Genomic DNA, 18,278 nt, shown 5'->3' with positions numbered 1-18,278 from the left:
GATCTATCTAATCTTTTCTCTAAATTCACCTTGGATCCCTTACTGACTTAAGTATCAGAGGTTTTGTCCATCAAACTACCTGCTTTTTCTTGTTATTTTGTAAATCTATTACCCGAAGGAAGGACTGAAGTATCATCAATTATTAAGCCTATAAATTTATTATTTGGATTGATAAAAATATAGTTTGATGAGTTGTCAAATTCACTACTTTTTTCATATTAATTTTCATAATTTTGTTACATTCTTGATGGTAAGAAATAGATTTTTTACTTGGATTTTAATTTTGGACAGGTTTGGAGCTAAATTTGTTAAAATGAACCAGCAGAGGCAATTTTAGAACTGTTTTGGACTGATAAGTTCTGCTTTGTCTAATACTGTGGTCCAAGCTCGATGGACAGACAATAAAGTTTTAATTTTGATAACCGTATAGAATTCAAATTATTTCAAATAGCTGCAAATACGATTAAACTTGAATATTTCATCTTTTGATTGGAAAAAAGTCTATATATAAGCTGTTTTAGGAGTAGGAGATCATCTTTTAATTCATATCTTCTTCAACACATATTGTTAGAAATCGAACAATCATATAATCTAAAAAATAAGTAGTAAAAGAAATTAACACACAGATTTAACGTGGTTCACCAATTTGGTTATGTCCACTGCGGTTAGGGTTTTCTTATTTTTCTGTGAGTTTCTCGAACAGAATACACTAGGAGAATATTACAAATTTATATATTTAGAAAAAATATAAAAAGACAAAATAACTCTCAAAAAAATATATTATTAGGCTCCATATCTTAATACATATCTCCTCATTTTCTTTTCTCTTCATCTCTCGATTTCTTCGGCATCTTAAGTTGAACCAAATTTTCTTCTTTTTCTTTTTTCTACATTTTTGTAATGGCTCTGATTAGCTAACTTATTTTTTTCAGTTGAAAGTTAATCTAGTTGAGAATTTTATCAAGTTGTGAGATCTAATCTTAATTTTTGATAATCTTAATTTATATTTTCATTCTTTTTCTATTTTTGAAGAATACCACCTCCATTGTTGTCTTATTCAGAGGCCTATTAAATATCATAATTAGATAATATATTACTATTTAACTTAAGTAAATATATAATTGTTTAATTGGATTAATACAAATAGCAAGTAACATATCTATTTAGCTAACTTATTGGGGTTGTTAATTAATTATAAATTAATTTAACACTTTATAAATTAATTTAATCTTAAGAAAAAATTGATAAAATTCTCTTTTTTGAATATTTTAATTAAAAAAATTAAGTAAATTACCTTTTAAATCAATAATCAATTGAAAAACCTCTGATTATTTTCTATTGAACTTTTAATTAATTTTTTATTTAATAATTCCAGCACACATATTTTTTTCCCTTTGATTTTTTTGAAATTAAAATTTTAATTAAAAATTTTTTATTTTAATAATTTTTTACTTAAATTAAATAAATTTAAAATCTCTATAAATTGATATTCATTTACATTATTTATAAAAATTATTGAATCGAAAAAGAAAAATCAATTATGATTGGCGGATCTGATAACCCTAATAATTATATGTTATTAATTATTTGCACCGACCTAAAGTCCTGTGTGCACCACCAGCATGCCTTGCAATGGCCAATGGCAGTTGCTCTACATTGGTGGCACCAACAAGGGTGTAAACGAACCGAGCCGAGCCGAGCTTTGAAGAGCTCAAGCTTGGCTCGTTAAAATTTTTTCGAGTTCGAGCCGAATTCGAGCTTTACTCATATCAAACTCGAGTCGAGTATTAAGAAGTTCAAGTTTGGCTCGTTTAGCAAACGAACTTAGACGAGTCGAGCTGAGTCGAGCTTTTATCGAGCTGAGTCGAGCTTTTATCGAGCTGAGTCTCAAATAGTTCACGAGTAATTTAATTTATTTATATGTATAATGAATTTTAGTTTAAAACTAATAAGTTTAAAACTAAAATAATTTTAGTTAAATAAGTATATCTACAAATTAGCATGTAAACTTATAAAGATGAGTTTTTAAATCTTAATGATCTAAATATATGCAAGTTTAAGAGTGTAACTAAACTATATAGAGCTGAATTTTAAAAAATTTCAATTTGGCTCATGAAAGTATATACAGGGTTTGAGCTTATTTCTCTTATGATAGTAATTTCAATTTACTTAACGAGACTGTTCACGAGCCTATTCGCGAGCCTGCTCATGAACTCAGAAATGAGCCGAGCTCACGAGCCTTAAGGAGCCGAATACTATGGAGCTCAAGTTTGGCTCGTTTATCAAACGAGCCTAAAAATTAAGCTCGAGCTTGGCTCGTTTAGAAATCGAGTCGAGCTCGGTCGAGCTTTTATCGAATCGAACCTCGAATAGCTCACGAACGGTTTGGTTCATTTACACCCCTACCAACAACCTTGCCGAGTAATATTCCTCGTTTCAATAATAAAAAGGTTGGGACTGCGTCAACTGCCCATTTTCTAGCAACAGATGGCAATTCATCAACATCCACCTTCAAGAATTTGAAATTTGGCATCTTCTTCTCCAACTCTGCCAGATCTGGACTCTTGGAAGAAGCACTAAAATCCACCACAATCAATCGCTTTTCCTTCTTATACTGCTTCTTACAAGCCTTCATTTTGTGGCAGGCGATCACCTTTCCCTCTTCAGCCATTTTCTTTGGTTTTGTTAACCACGATGGAGATTCTTGATACCGGGAGAAAAAAAAAAAAAAAAAAAAAAAAAACAGCTAAATTATAGTATTTAGTAAGCTTCTAAAAACTAATACCAAAGAATAGCTAATATGAGGCATATTTGTTCTATTTTTTATTGTCTTTATAATTAAAATTGTTTTTTATTAGTTGATAATTATTTTAATTTTACATTACATTTATAATTAAGAACAGCCTAATTAGCAAAAAAAAAAACTTTATATTTATGATTATTTTACATTTTAATCTAAATATTTAATAAATTTTAGATGATCAAGAATTTGGGAGAGATTTTTTTTTGTGGCATATCACATATATTATATTTAAATAATTAATAATTGTGTTTGAATATAATGTTAGTTAATTTTTTAAAATTAAAAATACGAGAATTTAAGTAATATGTATTATTTTATTTTTTAAAAAATAAAAATTAATTTTTACTTAATTATTATAGTTGACTAATATATTTAATTACAAAAATGAATGTAGAAAGATAATATTTTATTGTATTTCACAATAGAGATCACAACCTATTTATACATGAGAGACGATATCTAAACAGGAAGGAAAATCAAGTCTATGATTATACAATCCCTAAGAATAAGTAACTGAGCCGTCTATCAATATTTACTTCTTACATTAACATATTTACTTCCTATAACCTATAACACTTTCCCTCAAGTTAGATCATAAATATTTATCATGTCCAACTTGTTAAAAAAATATTCTATTTGAGGCCCATTTAAAGTTTTGGTGAATAGATCACCCAATTGCTCTACTGTCTTCACATAACTGGTGGAGATTAAATTTTCTTAAACTTTCTCATGGATGAAATAACAGTCAACTTCAATATGTTTAGTCCATTCATGGTATACTAGATTGGAAGCAATGTGAAGAGCAGCCTGATTATCACACTAAAGTTTCACGGGTGATGCAACATCCATACCAACTTCCTTCAGTAGATGATTTATCCACAGAATCTCACAAGTCGATTGAGCCATGGCCCTATATTATGACTCGACACTAGATCTGGATACCACATTTTGCTTCTTACTTTTTCAAGACACTAGGTTTCCTCCAACAAATACACAGTAGCCTGTAGTCGACCTTCTATCACTTTTGGATCCCGCCCAGTCTGCATCAGAAAAACACTCAAGTGTCGTATGCCCATGATCTCTGTAGAGTATGCCCATGATCTCTGTAGAGTATACCGAGTCCAGGAGTATACCAATGTTTCACCGTAGGTGCAGACATAAACTGACTTACAACATTTACTGCAAAAGCAATATCTGCCCGAGTCATCACCATAAGATAGTTCAGCTTTCTAACCAACCTCCTATACCTCTCTGGATCATCATAAGGGTGGTCTCCGTCATCTTTTATAAGACATATATCAGGAATCATTGGTGTGCTACATGATTTAGCTCCCATCTTCCCACTTTCTGTAAGTAAGTCAATGACATACTTCCTTTGAGACAGGAAAATTCCCCCTTTACTCTTCAAGACTTCGACTCCTAAGAAATACTTAAGCTGACCCAAGTCTTTGGTATGAAAACTTGCATGCAAGTAGTTTGTAAGAGAAGAGATCCCTATACTATCATTCCTTGTAATGACAATATCGTCAACATATACAACAAGAGAATAATACCAGTATCTGAATTTCTATAGAAGACTGAATGGTCACACTTGCTTTTTTTTCAACCCAAATTTTTGAATAATTTCACTGAACTTGCCAAACCATGCACGGGGACTCTGCTTCAAACCATACAAGGATTTCTTCAAATGACAGACTTTTCATACTCCCCCTGAGCAACAAACCCTGATGGTTGCTCCATATACACCTCCTCTTGGAGGTCACCATGTAAAAATATATTCTTGATATCTAATTGGTTTAAAGGCTATTATAGGTTATAGGAAGTAAATATGTTAATGTAGAAAGTAAATATTGATAGATGGATCAGTTGCTTAATCTTAGGATTGTATAATCATAGACTTGATTTTCCTTCCTATTTAGATACCATCCCTCATGTATAAATAGGTTGTAATCTCTATTGTGAAATACAGCAAAATATTATATTTTTACATGATATCAAAGCCATTCTAGGTCAGACAAATTGTGCAGAGCTAGTAGGCCTGAGAGGATAGGGCTACCCATGTGAGACGAGATGGAGCCGTCCAAGGTACTAGCGACCCACAATACCCGAAGATCCGGTCTTGGTTTAGCAATTGTATTCGATTCAGTTACAACGAGGATGTTGCAAATTTAGCAGGGGAGAGTGTGACATCCACCTGCTAGCTTATGGATTCCGTCCAACATTTGGAGACTTAGGACTCTGTTCATTTTGGGTTACCCATAAAGGGTAACATTTGGAGACTTAGAGCTCTGTTCATCGAGTTATCCATAAAGGGTAACATTTTGAGACTTAGGGCTCTTTTCATTTGGGTTATCCATAAAGGGTAATATTTGGAGACTTAGGGATCTGTTCATTGGGTTACCCATAAAGGATAACATTTGGAGACTTAGGACTCTGTTTATTTGGGTTACCCATAAAGGATAACATTTGAAGACATCAGGCACTGTTCATCGGGTATTGTTCACGGAAACTGTTCATTACTACTGTTCATCGGTTACTGTTCACGAGTTACTGTTCACGGGTTATGTTCTTCTGATCCTTTATTTATTTTGATTGTTTTGGGTTGGTTGTTCTTATGCCTGAAATTGATTATAAATATAACAAGTTGGGCATGATTAACATTTATGCTCCAACTTGAGGGGGAGTGTTATAGGTTATAGGAAGTAAATATGTTAATATAGGAAGTAAGTATTGATAGATGGATCAATTACTTAATCTTAGGATTGTATAATCATAGACTTGATTTTCCTTCCTGTTTAGATATCGTCCCTCATGTATAAATAGGTTGTAATCTCTATTGTGAAATACAACAACAAATATTATCATTCTACAAAGGCCAATGCTGAGAAGCAACTAAGGAGATGACAAGTGAACTGAGGTCATTTTTGCCACAGGAGAAAAAGTGTCAGAATAGTAAACGCCATAAGTTTGAGCATAACCTTTGGCGACAAGACGGGCCTTAAGCCTCGCTATGGAGCCATCTGGATTGACTTTGATGGCAAAAATCCATTTACAGCCCACAACCTTCTTGCCAGAGGGTAAATCAACTAGTTTCCAAGTATGATTTTCATCTAGAGCCTTGATCTCCTCAAACATTGCATCGCACCATTCTGAATGAGCCAGGGCCTCTTTAATTGTCTGAGGCAAAGAAATGGAATCTAGAGAGACAATTAAGAAGGTGGAAGAAGGAGACAAGTGATCATAAGACAGAAAGTTAGCAATAGAATAGATAGATTTACACTATCGTTTACCTTTACAAAGACTAATGGGGAGGTCAAGGTCACTCAGTGGTGGATCTAATGGCGAAGAAGATTCTGGTGCAGAACATGTATCATCAGGTACTAGTCTTCGAGAGTAAACTTGAACAACTGACGGTTCAACAGGAGGCTGAGTATTAGGAGGAATGTTATCATCAGATTATACAGCAGAAGGCATACTCGAAGAGGTCCCACCATCATATATAATTCTATAGATGAGTCACTCATCATCATCCTCTTGATCACGAGAGGTTTGTCCAACAGGATAAAAAGGAACTTGCTCGTTAAAGACTACATCTATTGAGACCAGATACTTGTTGCGGTCTGGAGAGTAACACCGATACCCTTCTGAAGGCGAGAATATCCCAAAAAAATGCACTTCAAAGCTTTAGGATCAAGTTTAGTCACATGAGGTATGACATCCCGAACATAGCAAGTACTGCCAAATAGTCGTGGTTCGAGAGGAAATAATAGCTTTTTAGGAAAGAGAACATTATAAGGAGTATTACCGTTTAGTACTGCGAAGGGCATGCGATTAATGAGAAAGCATGCAGTAGAGATAGCATCAGCCCAAAATTGCTTAGGAACTTGCATTTGAAACAACAGGGCTCTAGCAGTCTCAAGGAGATGTCGATTCTTCCTTTCAGCTACCCCATTTTGAGCGGATGTATCAACACATGACGATTGGTGAAGAATACCCTATTGAGTCATATAAGTCTAGAATGATTCTGACATATATTCTTTAGCATTATCACTCCGCAAAATTTTCATAGAAACATTAAATTGAGTCTTGATTTCAACATAAAAGGCAGAAAAATAAGAAAACACTTCTGAACGATGCTTCATAAAATAAATCCAAGTCATTCTAGAGTAATCATCCACAAAAGTGATAAAATATCTGAATCCAGTCTTAGATCCAATTGGACATGGGCCCTAAACATCTAAATGAACTAATTTAAAAGCAGACTCAGCTCGTTTATTAAGTCTAGGACTTAAAGAGATTTGATGATGTTTTGCAAAATAACATGACTCACGTTCCAGTAAAGATACCTCATGAAATTGAGGGCATAGCTTCTTCAAAACCGGTAAAGAAGAGTGTCCCAACCGACAATGTGCTTCAAATGGAGACACGATACTGGAGCAGGCAATAGGGTGAGGCACCCATGCATCCAAAATATAGAGACCCCAGATATATGTCTTTTATCAATAATCTGCTTCGTCACAAGATTCTGAATAAGACAATGATCAAAAAAAAAAAAGAAAACACAACAATTTAGGTCTTTGGTAAGTTTACTCACAGAGATTAAATTAAAGACAAAATTAGGTAAACTTAGCACATATAATAGGGTAATAGAAGGAGTAGGTTTAACAGTCCCAGAACTCTCAACATTATAAATTGACCCATCAGCTATAATAATAGGAGAAGGTGCTTTATGAGATCAAAAGCTAGTAAAAATATGAGGATTACCTGTCATGTGATCCGTAGCACCCGAGTCAATGACCCATTTATATGAAGAGGAAATAAGATGTGTTTTACTTGTCTCAGCCGCTACTGAAGACATTGGGATAATTTTAATAATATGGATCTTACTGTCAGAAACCATTTCAACCAAAACTCTATACTCCTTTACCTTCAAACGAATTAAAGGAAGATAACAAAACCTAACCCAGTGAACAGAATATAAAAAAAAATTCTTCACCCAACACCCAAACGGCAAACGAACTACAGATCTGATAAGGGGGCTACAACACGATTTTGGCATCCTCTCTAGGTGAACGGTGAGAGACAAATATTATCCTAGATGGGTAACACAAAAGAACAGGAGTCCTAAGTCTCCAAAAATTTAAAACTTGACGAGAGAGAAAAAAATTAAATTTCTACGGGAATGGCTCTGATACCATATAAAAAGATAATATTTTGTTATATTTCACAATAGAGATTACAACCTGTTTATGCATGAGAGATGATATCTAAACAGGAAGGAAAATCAAGTCTATGATTATACAATCCCTAAGATTAAGTAACTGAGTCATCTATCAATATTTACTGTTCAAGAACGAGAGAGAGAGAGAAAACATACTGGTTTTATTTCAGAGATAAAGAAAATGTTGTTACACCCATGTTCTGGAAGCTTGTAGCTTCCTTATAAACCAAATAACAGCTCGTGCATGACATGTGCAAGAGACCCAACACATCTGTCCTAAAACGACACAGTCTAAACAATATACATATGTAAACTGAAAAACATCAGAAACGATGTAGTTTTGACACCCCCTCCTCAAGTTGAAGCTGGTAAAGGCAAAAGGTTCAACTTGTGAGTGAGATTAACATGACGACATGCTGGCAAGGCCTTTGTGAAGATGTCTGCCAACTGTTCTTCAGTGGGGAGATAGTGAGGCAGTATGAATCCCTGCTGAAGCTGATCTCTGACGAGGTGGCAGTCTATTTCGATGTGTTTGGTGCGTTCGTGAAATACCGGGTTTGCAGCTATATGCATGGCCGCCTTGCTGTCACAATGCAGTGGGATTGGCAATGGGACTGTAACCTGCAAATCCTGCAAAATGTAGCTAATCCAAAGGAGCTCACATACTGTGTTAGCCATGGCACGATATTGATCAAGCATAAATTAACCACATTTTTATTATCTTTTTTATTGTTTATTTACACATTTTTTAGTTAAATTTATGGTTTCTATCTTGTTTTTACAGAAAAGGAAAGAATTGGAAAATTGGAGAAAAAGTGCAGAAAATTGACAGAAAAGTGATTGGGTCAGTGATTTGCCCAGTGATCTGCCCAGTTCAAGCTGAAGCAGAAACCTGGAGGCAACAGGCAGAAGTGATATGGGCAGTGATTTGCCCAGGACACTCGAGGACACTGGCCAAATCACTCGCAGAAGACAGAGAGAACTGACTGGCAGAAACGTGATCAGGTCTGTGATTTGCCCAATCCCTTGAAGAAACTGGTCAAATCGCCGGGCAAATCACTTCGACAGCAGAAAATACAGCAGAGCGGGAAATTGTTTAGGAAACCGAATTTCAAGTTTTCAGAAGTCCAAATCCAACTCAATCACTACCAAAACAATTCCAAGAGCCACGAAAGAGTTTCTCACCTAAGGAATTCCAGTTGCAATTAAATTCAACATCAAAAGAGGAGTCACAAGCCAAATTAAAAAGGGATTTCAAAACCCTAGAAGGATGGAACTCTTCAACTATAAAAGGGCAACCTCCAAACCAGCAAAGGCATCTTCTGATCAGCAACTCAACTCGCCAGAAACTCTCCAGCATCTTCCTTTTTCTTTTCTTTTCATCTTTTTGTGTATTTAGTTCACCATGAGTGGCTAAACTCATTATTTTCTAGTTGAAGTTGAGAATATTCAGATTTGTGATGAATTGGGAGGTTTAATACTCCATTGTTGAACTCTTGTTTGTTTCAATATTTATGCAATCTGATCTTTTCTATAAATATTACTTTGCTTTTAGAATCAATAAGGGCCCATTGCTTTTAATTTGCTTAAGTAATATTGTTTGAATGATTTAGGTCCGTAATTGCTTAGGTTGTTCAAATACACATTTAATCAGGTTGCATAATCTAAACTTGACCACGCGGTTGGCAAGGATAGAATTGGGTTTCTCTAAGTCTTAATGCAATCAACAGTTGTTCGATGCTATAATGCCCCAAGGACGTTCATTGGCAACTTGTTGATTAGTGTTTGATTAGCGAACGTTTCCTAATCAAACTAGAACTAAGGAGGAATTTGGATTGTGAGAAGCGTCTTCCACAACCAAAACTAATTTATTGGAATAAATAGGAGAGTTAAAGAATCAATGATCAATTCTAAACAATCTGGAATAGATCCATACTTCAACTAGAAGCTTCTCTCTTATTGATTTACTCATCTTTACATTATTGCTTTCTTTTGCTATTTAGTTTTAACTCATCAAATCAAACCCCCCTCTTTTAATTACTTGTTATTTACTTGACCTAGTCATTATTAGGAAAATCATTGGTGTCAATTCCCTGTGGTTCGACCCTATTGCCACTATCTACAAGTTTATTGTTGATTGTTTAATAGGTTTATTTTTTACGGCTTCGACAACCGCCTATCAAAAATTGGCGCCGTTGCCGGGGAATTGATTAAAACTAACGTATTTTCCTTTTATGATCAGGGCTGATCGTAAAGAAGCTCTTATTTACGATCCTGAAATTGAACGCACTGCCAAGACCTTACAAGCATGGCTACGGTAAGTATGTCTTTTCTCTCTTCTCAAATTTCTGAACTAACCTCTATTGTGAGAAATTATAGTCAAGCTCGACAAGTTCAACAACTTCAACAAGCACATGCATTTGAAGGATTCTATGGACAGTCAAGACATAATCCCTACCTTGACACATACAATACAGGTTGGGGAGACAATCTGAGCTATGGCTATGCTAGGACAGACCACTACCATGACTACCAAAGAGATCTGCAATATAATCCAGGTTGGAGGGACCATCCAAATTTCGGTTATGCAAGGGGAAATCAATATCCAAGCTACCAGCAAAGGAATCAAGCTCAAGCTGCACCTCAGAATTCCAATGCATCTCTTGAAGAGATTGTGAAAAATTTGGCAAATACTGTGCAGAATCTTGAGAAACAAATGGGGCAAATGGCTTCATCCTTGAACAAAATTGAATCACAAGGAAAGCTACCTTCCCAAACTGAGATAAATCCAAGACAAAATGTTAGTGCCATCACATTGAGGAGTGGAAAGGAGTTGCAAGACAATAGGGCTGAAAAATTGCAAAAACAGACCATGGAAGAAATTCTGCCAGAAAGTGATCAGGGCAGTGATTTGCCCAGTTCACTAGTAGAAACTGACCCAATCGCTGGTCAAACTGAGCTGTCCAGCAGGGATCTGCCCAAACCACCAGAGAAGGCAGAAAGTGATTTGCCCAAATCAACAGACCAGGCAGAATCAAGTCAAAGGCAGAAACAGCAACCTATGGAGAAATTCAAGGTACCTCCTCCCTTCCCAAAGAGATTTGCAAGGTCCCAAAAGAGAAAGAGGAAAAAGAGATATTGGAGACACTTCGCAAAGTGGAAATTAACATTCCCCTACTTGATGCTATCAAACAAATACCAAGGTATGCTAAATTTCTCAAAGAGCTATGCACCAATAGGAGGAAACTTGCTGAACATAAAAAGGTAAGTGTGGGGGAGTGTGTTTCAGCTGTAATCCAAAGGAAACTTCCAACCAAATGCAAGGATAGAGGAATGTTTGCCATTTCATGCAAGATAGGCAATGTGGGGATAAAGAAAGCCATGTGTGACCTTGGAGCTTCAATTAATGTTATGCCCCTTTCTATTTTTAACTTGTTAAATGCAGGTACACTCAAGGGCACCAGCATTGTGATCCAATTGGCTGACCGATCCATTGTCCACCCCAAGGGAGTGCTTGAAGATGTGTTGGTGCAAGTGGACCAACTAGTCTTCCCAGCTGATTTTTATGTGATTGACATGGAGGAGGATAAGGGCAACATCACCTCTGATATCTTACTTGGGAGACCATTCTTGAGCACAGCAAGAACAAAAATTGATGTGCATGATGGCACATTGACCATGGAGTTTGAAGGGGAAATTATAAAATTTAATGTTTATGATGCCATGAAATTCCCCAATGATGTTTCTCCTGTTTATGGCCTTGATGTTATTGATGATTTAAGTCAAGAAATTTTTGATTTTGATCAAGAAAATTTACTTTATGATGGTCTTTGCAGGAGAGGAAAAGTGGACAGCAACGTCATTGAAACAGAAAAAACAGCAGACTGCTGTAACTTGCTGGATGTGGGCGATTTGCCCAGTGATTTGCCCAGAACACCAGAAAATCTGCTCAAATCACAGCCCAAATCAGACAGCAAACAGCAGAAATCAGCACAGACATCAATTGCACCAGAACTGAAACCATTGCCTAGCCACCTCAAATATGACTACTTGGGAGCTGGAAATACACTTCCAGTCATTATTTCCAACCAGCTCAACCAAGAAGAAGAAGAAAAGCTCCTTGATATGTTAAGGAAGCACAAAAAAGCAATTGGGTGGACCTTGGAGGACATAAAAAGCACTTCAAGACCATTCGGTGGAGGCTCATCTCACCAGAATCAGAGACAGGATGCAGCACATGGAGCACCTGTTGGACCTGCTGGTGGACCATTTTCTGCCCCAGCACCGTGACAGATAGCGATTTGCCCAGTGATTTGCCCGGTGCTTGCCCAAGTCACTGGTCAAATCACCCCCAGGCCAGGAAGTCCCTTTCCCTTTCCTTCTTAAAATTTTCCTTTATATATTTTACATTGGGGACAATGTTGGGACTAGGTGTGGGGGTACTGTTAGGTTCTTTTTGCATTGATTATATTATCTTTTGCTTTCTTTTTGTTTCTTTTTGCATCTTTTTACCCTATAAACACACACCAAAAATTTTTTCTTTTGCACACATTTTTTTCACTTCTCTTTTGCACACATTTTTTTCACTTCTTGCACACACACACAGAATTTTGTAGCTAATTGCTCTACTCAACATAGATAACAAGGTTGAAAGAGTGCCCTTATCTCATGACCCCATTGATTTGCGACCCCTTTAAGCCTAAATTGAATCATTCACAGTATGTTACCTTCACTTAGGGAGTTTTTCTCTTGAATTGAATCCTTAAATGTGCTAAGGTCAAGGGAAATAAAAATACAAATACATGCAAATAAAAAGCTAGTGTAACTCCCTATGAGTTGATTTGCCCAAACTATCATGAAAAACCAGCACAAAGCACAAATCATAAACCTGTTCCAATGGTCTAAGACTATGAACTGTGCCTAAAAGCCACTTGGAGAAGTTACTGACTGAGTAACCGGGGGTGTATCACCCATGTACACAATCGCGTAAAAAGGTCAGTAACTTTTTCAAGCAAATAAGTTTCGATGGTCTAGACTATGAACAGAGCTAGTAGCCACTTGAACAAGTGACTAACTGAGTAACCGGGGGTGTATCACCCATGTACACAATCGCGTAAAAAGGTTAGTGACTTTTTCAGGCAAGGATAAGAATAAGTGCTGCTGAAAATAAAAACAAAAATAAAAAGAAATAAAGAAAAGGGGCAAGTCACTCCTAGGGGTTGCATTAAAACTAACATAGAGGAATAAGCATGATTGAGCCAAAAACCTTTCTCTTGACCATGGTGGGTGAAAGGAAACAAGGAAAGGAGAGGATGACCTTAGTGCATGTACTCTATACTGTGATAATTCAGATTAGGAATCTAGGGGGGCTGATTAAGTGGTACTTAGGCTCTAAGGAAAAAGGGGGCTTGATTGGCTAAGTTATTTGTTGCTTGAGGACAAGCAAAAAGTTAGGTGTGGGGGTATTTGATCAAGCATAAATTAACCACATTTTTATTATCTTTTTTATTGTTTATTTACACATTTTTTAGTTAAATTTATGGTTTCTATCTTGTTTTTACAGAAAAGGAAAGAATTGGAAAATTGGAGAAAAAGTGCAGAAAATTGACAGAAAAGTGATTGGGTCAGTGATTTGCCCAGTGATCTGCCCAGTTCAAGCTGAAGCAGAAACCTGGAGGCAACAGGCAGAAGTGATATGGGCAGTGATTTGCCCAGGACACTCGAGGACACTGGCCAAATCACTCGCAGAAGACAGAGAGAACTGACTGGCAGAAACGTGATCAGGTCTGTGATTTGCCCAATCCCTTGAAGAAACTGGTCAAATCGCCGGGCAAATCACTTCGACAGCAGAAAATACAGCAGAGCGGGAAATTGTTTAGGAAACCGAATTTCAAGTTTTCAGAAGTCCAAATCCAACTCAATCACTACCAAAACAATTCCAAGAGCCACGAAAGAGTTTCTCACCTAAGGAATTCCAGTTGCAATTAAATTCAACATCAAAAGAGGAGTCACAAGCCAAATTAAAAAGGGATTTCAAAACCCTAGAAGGATGGAACTCTTCAACTATAAAAGGGCAACCTCCAAACCAGCAAAGGCATCTTCTGATCAGCAACTCAACTCGCCAGAAACTCTCCAGCATCTTCCTTTTTCTTTTCTTTTCATCTTTTTGTGTATTTAGTTCACCATGAGTGGCTAAACTCATTATTTTCTAGTTGAAGTTGAGAATATTCAGATTTGTGATGAATTGGGAGGTTTAATACTCCATTGTTGAACTCTTGTTTGTTTCAATATTTATGCAATCTGATCTTTTCTATAAATATTACTTTGCTTTTAGAATCAATAAGGGCCCATTGCTTTTAATTTGCTTAAGTAATATTGTTTGAATGATTTAGGTCCGTAATTGCTTAGGTTGTTCAAATACACATTTAATCAGGTTGCATAATCTAAACTTGACCACGCGGTTGGCAAGGATAGAATTGGGTTTCTCTAAGTCTTAATGCAATCAACAGTTGTTCGATGCTATAATGCCCCAAGGACGTTCATTGGCAACTTGTTGATTAGTGTTTGATTAGCGAACGTTTCCTAATCAAACTAGAACTAAGGAGGAATTTGGATTGTGAGAAGCGTCTTCCACAACCAAAACTAATTTATTGAAATCAAATAGGAGTCTTTAATAATCAATGATCAATTCTGAACAAACTGAATTAGACTCACACTTCAGCTAGAATCTCTTTCTCATTGGAATTCCTTTTCAATTAAATTATTGTTCTATTTTGCTTTTAGATTTTAACTCATCAAAACAAACCCCCATCTTTTACTTATTTGTTATTACTTGCCTTAGTCATTATTAGGAAGATACTTGGTGTCAATTCCCTGTGGTTCGACCCTATTGCCACTATCTACAAATTTATTTGTTGATTGATAATAGGTTATTTTTGACGGCTTCGACAACCGCCTATCAGATATTCAGCCTCAGCTGAGGATTTAGAAACAGTAGGTTGTTTCTTAGTCTTCCAAGAGATAAGACAAGGTCCCAAATATATGCAATAACCAGAAAGTGACTTTCTGGAATAGGTACATGTAACATCCTCAAACCCATAGGTAGAGTAGTGCCATGTACATATTAAATAGAGTGAGTTATGAAGGTCATGTAAATCAAAGAATAGTAAGATGTCAAATAACAGTTGATAATGTTGCATGTGTTTTTCATATATGCTACAGGGTAAAATGTGGATGAAAAAGAGGAGACTCTACAAAAATTTTGGTTTAAACATTTACCTTAATCGCTTTATAAAATTTACTTGGACTATCTAAAACTTGGTATTTACAGATAAAGAAAATTGTTTAGTCTTGATATGTCACAAAGGTATAGTTTGTGACAGACCTTGCTTTATCTACACGTGATAGGGTAAGGGGTGTGACAGTACAAGCAGCCCAATCAGAGTCACAATATGCATTCAGTGACATATCAGCACTTACAGGAAAATAAAGGCCTTGGTGCAAGGACCCTTTAAGATAACGAAGCACATGTAAAGCAGCCTCCCAATGGGGCTTTCGAGGCATGCTCATAAACTGGCTTAAATGCTGGACAACATAGCAAATATCAGGCCTTGTGAGGTTAATGTAAAGCAATCTGCCAAGGAGCCTTCTATACATGTCAGGTGTATCAAAAGGCTCCCCTGTATCAGGAGATAAGTGTAAACCTTGAGGTAAAGGGCAGGAGGCAGGCTTACAATTAAACATACCTGCATCCTTCAGTACATCTGAAATATATTTAGTTTGACTAATGAAGGTTGCTTGATTGGATCTAGCAATCTCTAGACCCAAAAAATATTTCATGGGCCCCAAATCTTTAACAGTAAACTTCGAATGTAAAGCAAGCTTGCACTTATTTATAGCATCAATAGAGTTTCCAGTGAGAATGATATCATCAACATAAACAAGTAATATCACAGTTAGAGTTCCAGTATGCTGTGTAAATAGGCAGTGATCATGGGAAGATTGCACAAAGCCTAAATTTTTGAGAAAGCTGGTGAATTCAATGTTCCATTGCCTAGAGGCTTGTTTAAGCCCATATAAGGACCTTTTTAGCAAACAAAAATCCCCTGGCTGGGCTTTGTGATATCCCTGTGGTGGTGTCATGTACACCTCCTCATCCAAATGCCCATGCAAAAAAGCATTATTTATGTCTAGTTGAAAAATTGGCCACTGTCTAAAGGTGGCAAGTGCAATGAAGATTCTCACAGTGGTAAGTTTGGCCACAGGAGAAAATCTGTCCTTGTAGTCCAGGCCCTCTATTTGGTTGTATCCTTTAGCTACCAGCCGGGCCTTATACCTTTCCACATCCCCATTTGGTTTAAACTTCACTTTATAGACCCACTTACAGCCTATGGCTTTCTTACCCTTAGGCAGGCTAGTAAGAACCCATGTGCTATTGCTTTCTAAGGCCTGAAGCTCCTGATTCATGGCCTCTACCCATTGTGCATCCTTGGATGCTTGAGCATAGGTACTAGGCTCAGTAATTTTGTTAACATTGCAAATGTAAGACTTATGCATAGGATGAAAGGACATGGAGGATGTTTCTAAAGAGTTAACATAGTCTTTCATCCAAGCAGGGGCTTCTCTTGGCCTTTGCATCCTTCTAATGGAAGGGCAATTTTGAAGATCCTCATTGGTCTGACTGGGAGGAGAGGAATCTGGAACTACTTTATCATCCTCAACCACAGGAAGAGGAACCACAGGTCTTTCTATCATATCAGTCCCTTGAAAGGGAAAGACATTTTCATGGAAAATGACATCCCTACTCACAAAGAAGGACTTGTCATTCATGCTATACAATTTATAGGCTTTGTGTGTGTTAGCATAACCTATCATAATAGCTTTAACAGCTCTTTCTTGAAATTTATCCTTTTGTGTTCCCACAGAGGTTGCATAGCATAAACAGCCAAATTTTCTCAAATGAGAGTAGTTAGGTAATGTCCCATAGAGTCTCTCATAGGGAGTGGTCCAACCAAAATGTTCCATGGGCATTCTATTTATTAGGTAAGTGGCAGTAAGAATGCATTCTGACCAGAATTCAATGGGAACATGTGACTGCATTTTCAATGCTCTGGCAGTATCAAGAATGTGTCTATGTTTCCTTTCCACAACCCCATTTTGTTGTGGGGTGTATGGGCAGGATCTTTGGTGTATTATCCCTTTGTTCATAAGCAAAGATCTATAATTCTGACTTAGAAATTCTGACCCATTATCAGTTCTAATGACCTTAATGACAGTATCAAATTGGTTCTCTACCATATGAATGAAGTGTTTAGTTAAGCTAAAGGTTTGACCTTTCAAGTGCATCATGAAGGTCCAAACAGCTCTACTATAGTCGTCTACAATGGTGAGAAAATATTTAGCCCCAGTAATAGAACTGGTCTTATAAGGTCCCCATATATCGATGTGTATTAAATCAAAAGGTCTTGAAGTCAAGGTATGACTTCTGGGAAAGGGTAATCTCGCCTGCTTTGCTAGAGGACATACAGGACAACATTGCATAGACTCATTGCTCATATTTATCCCCTGAATGTGTTTGAGCTTACTAACAGATGCATGTCCTAGTCTATCATGCATGTCATTCATTGTTACTACACAATTATGAGCTTGTTCATATTGCATTGAGCATTCTTTATTTAATTCCACTAGAGAAAGAGTACTGTTTACAAAGCTATAAAGGCCAGCATTAGATTTCATGATCTCAAGTAAGCAATGTCTGATATCAGAATGAGAAAAACTCATCTGGTTTAGTCTGAAAAGACCTCTCTGTTTTTTGCCTATGGCCACCACCTTCTTATTCAGTGGGTCCTGTATGAGGCAATACTGATGACATATCATTATACAGTAGCCATAGCTACTTATCAATTGACTAACAGAGATCAAATTATACTGAAAGTGAGGCACATATAAGACATCATCTAGAAACAATTTCCCAAAAAGATTTACCTTTCCAGATTGAGAGACCTGAGTTGTTTTTCCATCTGGAAAGCAAATAGATATGTGCTTGTGTGATGATTGTAGAGTAGTTAAGAGAGTGCTATCTGAACACATGTGGTTTGTGGCTCCAGTGTCTAAGATCCAACTAACATTGTTGTGTACTTGTGCATTACAAGCCTTATAGATAGTAGATTTACCTGCAAAGTCCATGAAGTGTGGTTCTGGTCCATGAGAAGTGCTTGCGCCAAGAACTCCTTTCCCTTTTGCAAGTTGGGAGAC

At 36.6% G+C, this 18,278-nt stretch overlaps 1 protein-coding gene across 1 annotated transcript; it reads right to left on the bottom strand.

Annotated features, from left to right (window-relative positions):
* Positions 1 to 1,583: 1,583 nt before the first annotated feature.
* LOC110626685 (thioredoxin H-type) lies at positions 1,584 to 2,671 on the bottom strand. The gene is made up of 2 exons (XM_021772731.1): positions 2,401 to 2,671; positions 1,584 to 1,651 (listed from the first exon to the last, which is right to left on the bottom strand). The coding sequence occupies exons 1-2, from the start codon at positions 2,669 to 2,671 to the stop codon at positions 1,584 to 1,586; spliced, it is 339 nt and encodes a 112-aa protein (XP_021628423.1).
* Between the last annotated feature and the right edge of the window lie 15,607 nt (positions 2,672 to 18,278).

This window comes from Manihot esculenta, chromosome 11 (genome assembly GCF_001659605.2).
Source record: "Manihot esculenta cultivar AM560-2 chromosome 11, M.esculenta_v8, whole genome shotgun sequence".
NCBI classification, from domain to species: Eukaryota; Viridiplantae; Streptophyta; class Magnoliopsida; order Malpighiales; family Euphorbiaceae; genus Manihot; species Manihot esculenta.
Note: the sequence above shows the minus strand (reverse complement) of the source record. Positions and strands in the feature narration are given on the sequence as shown.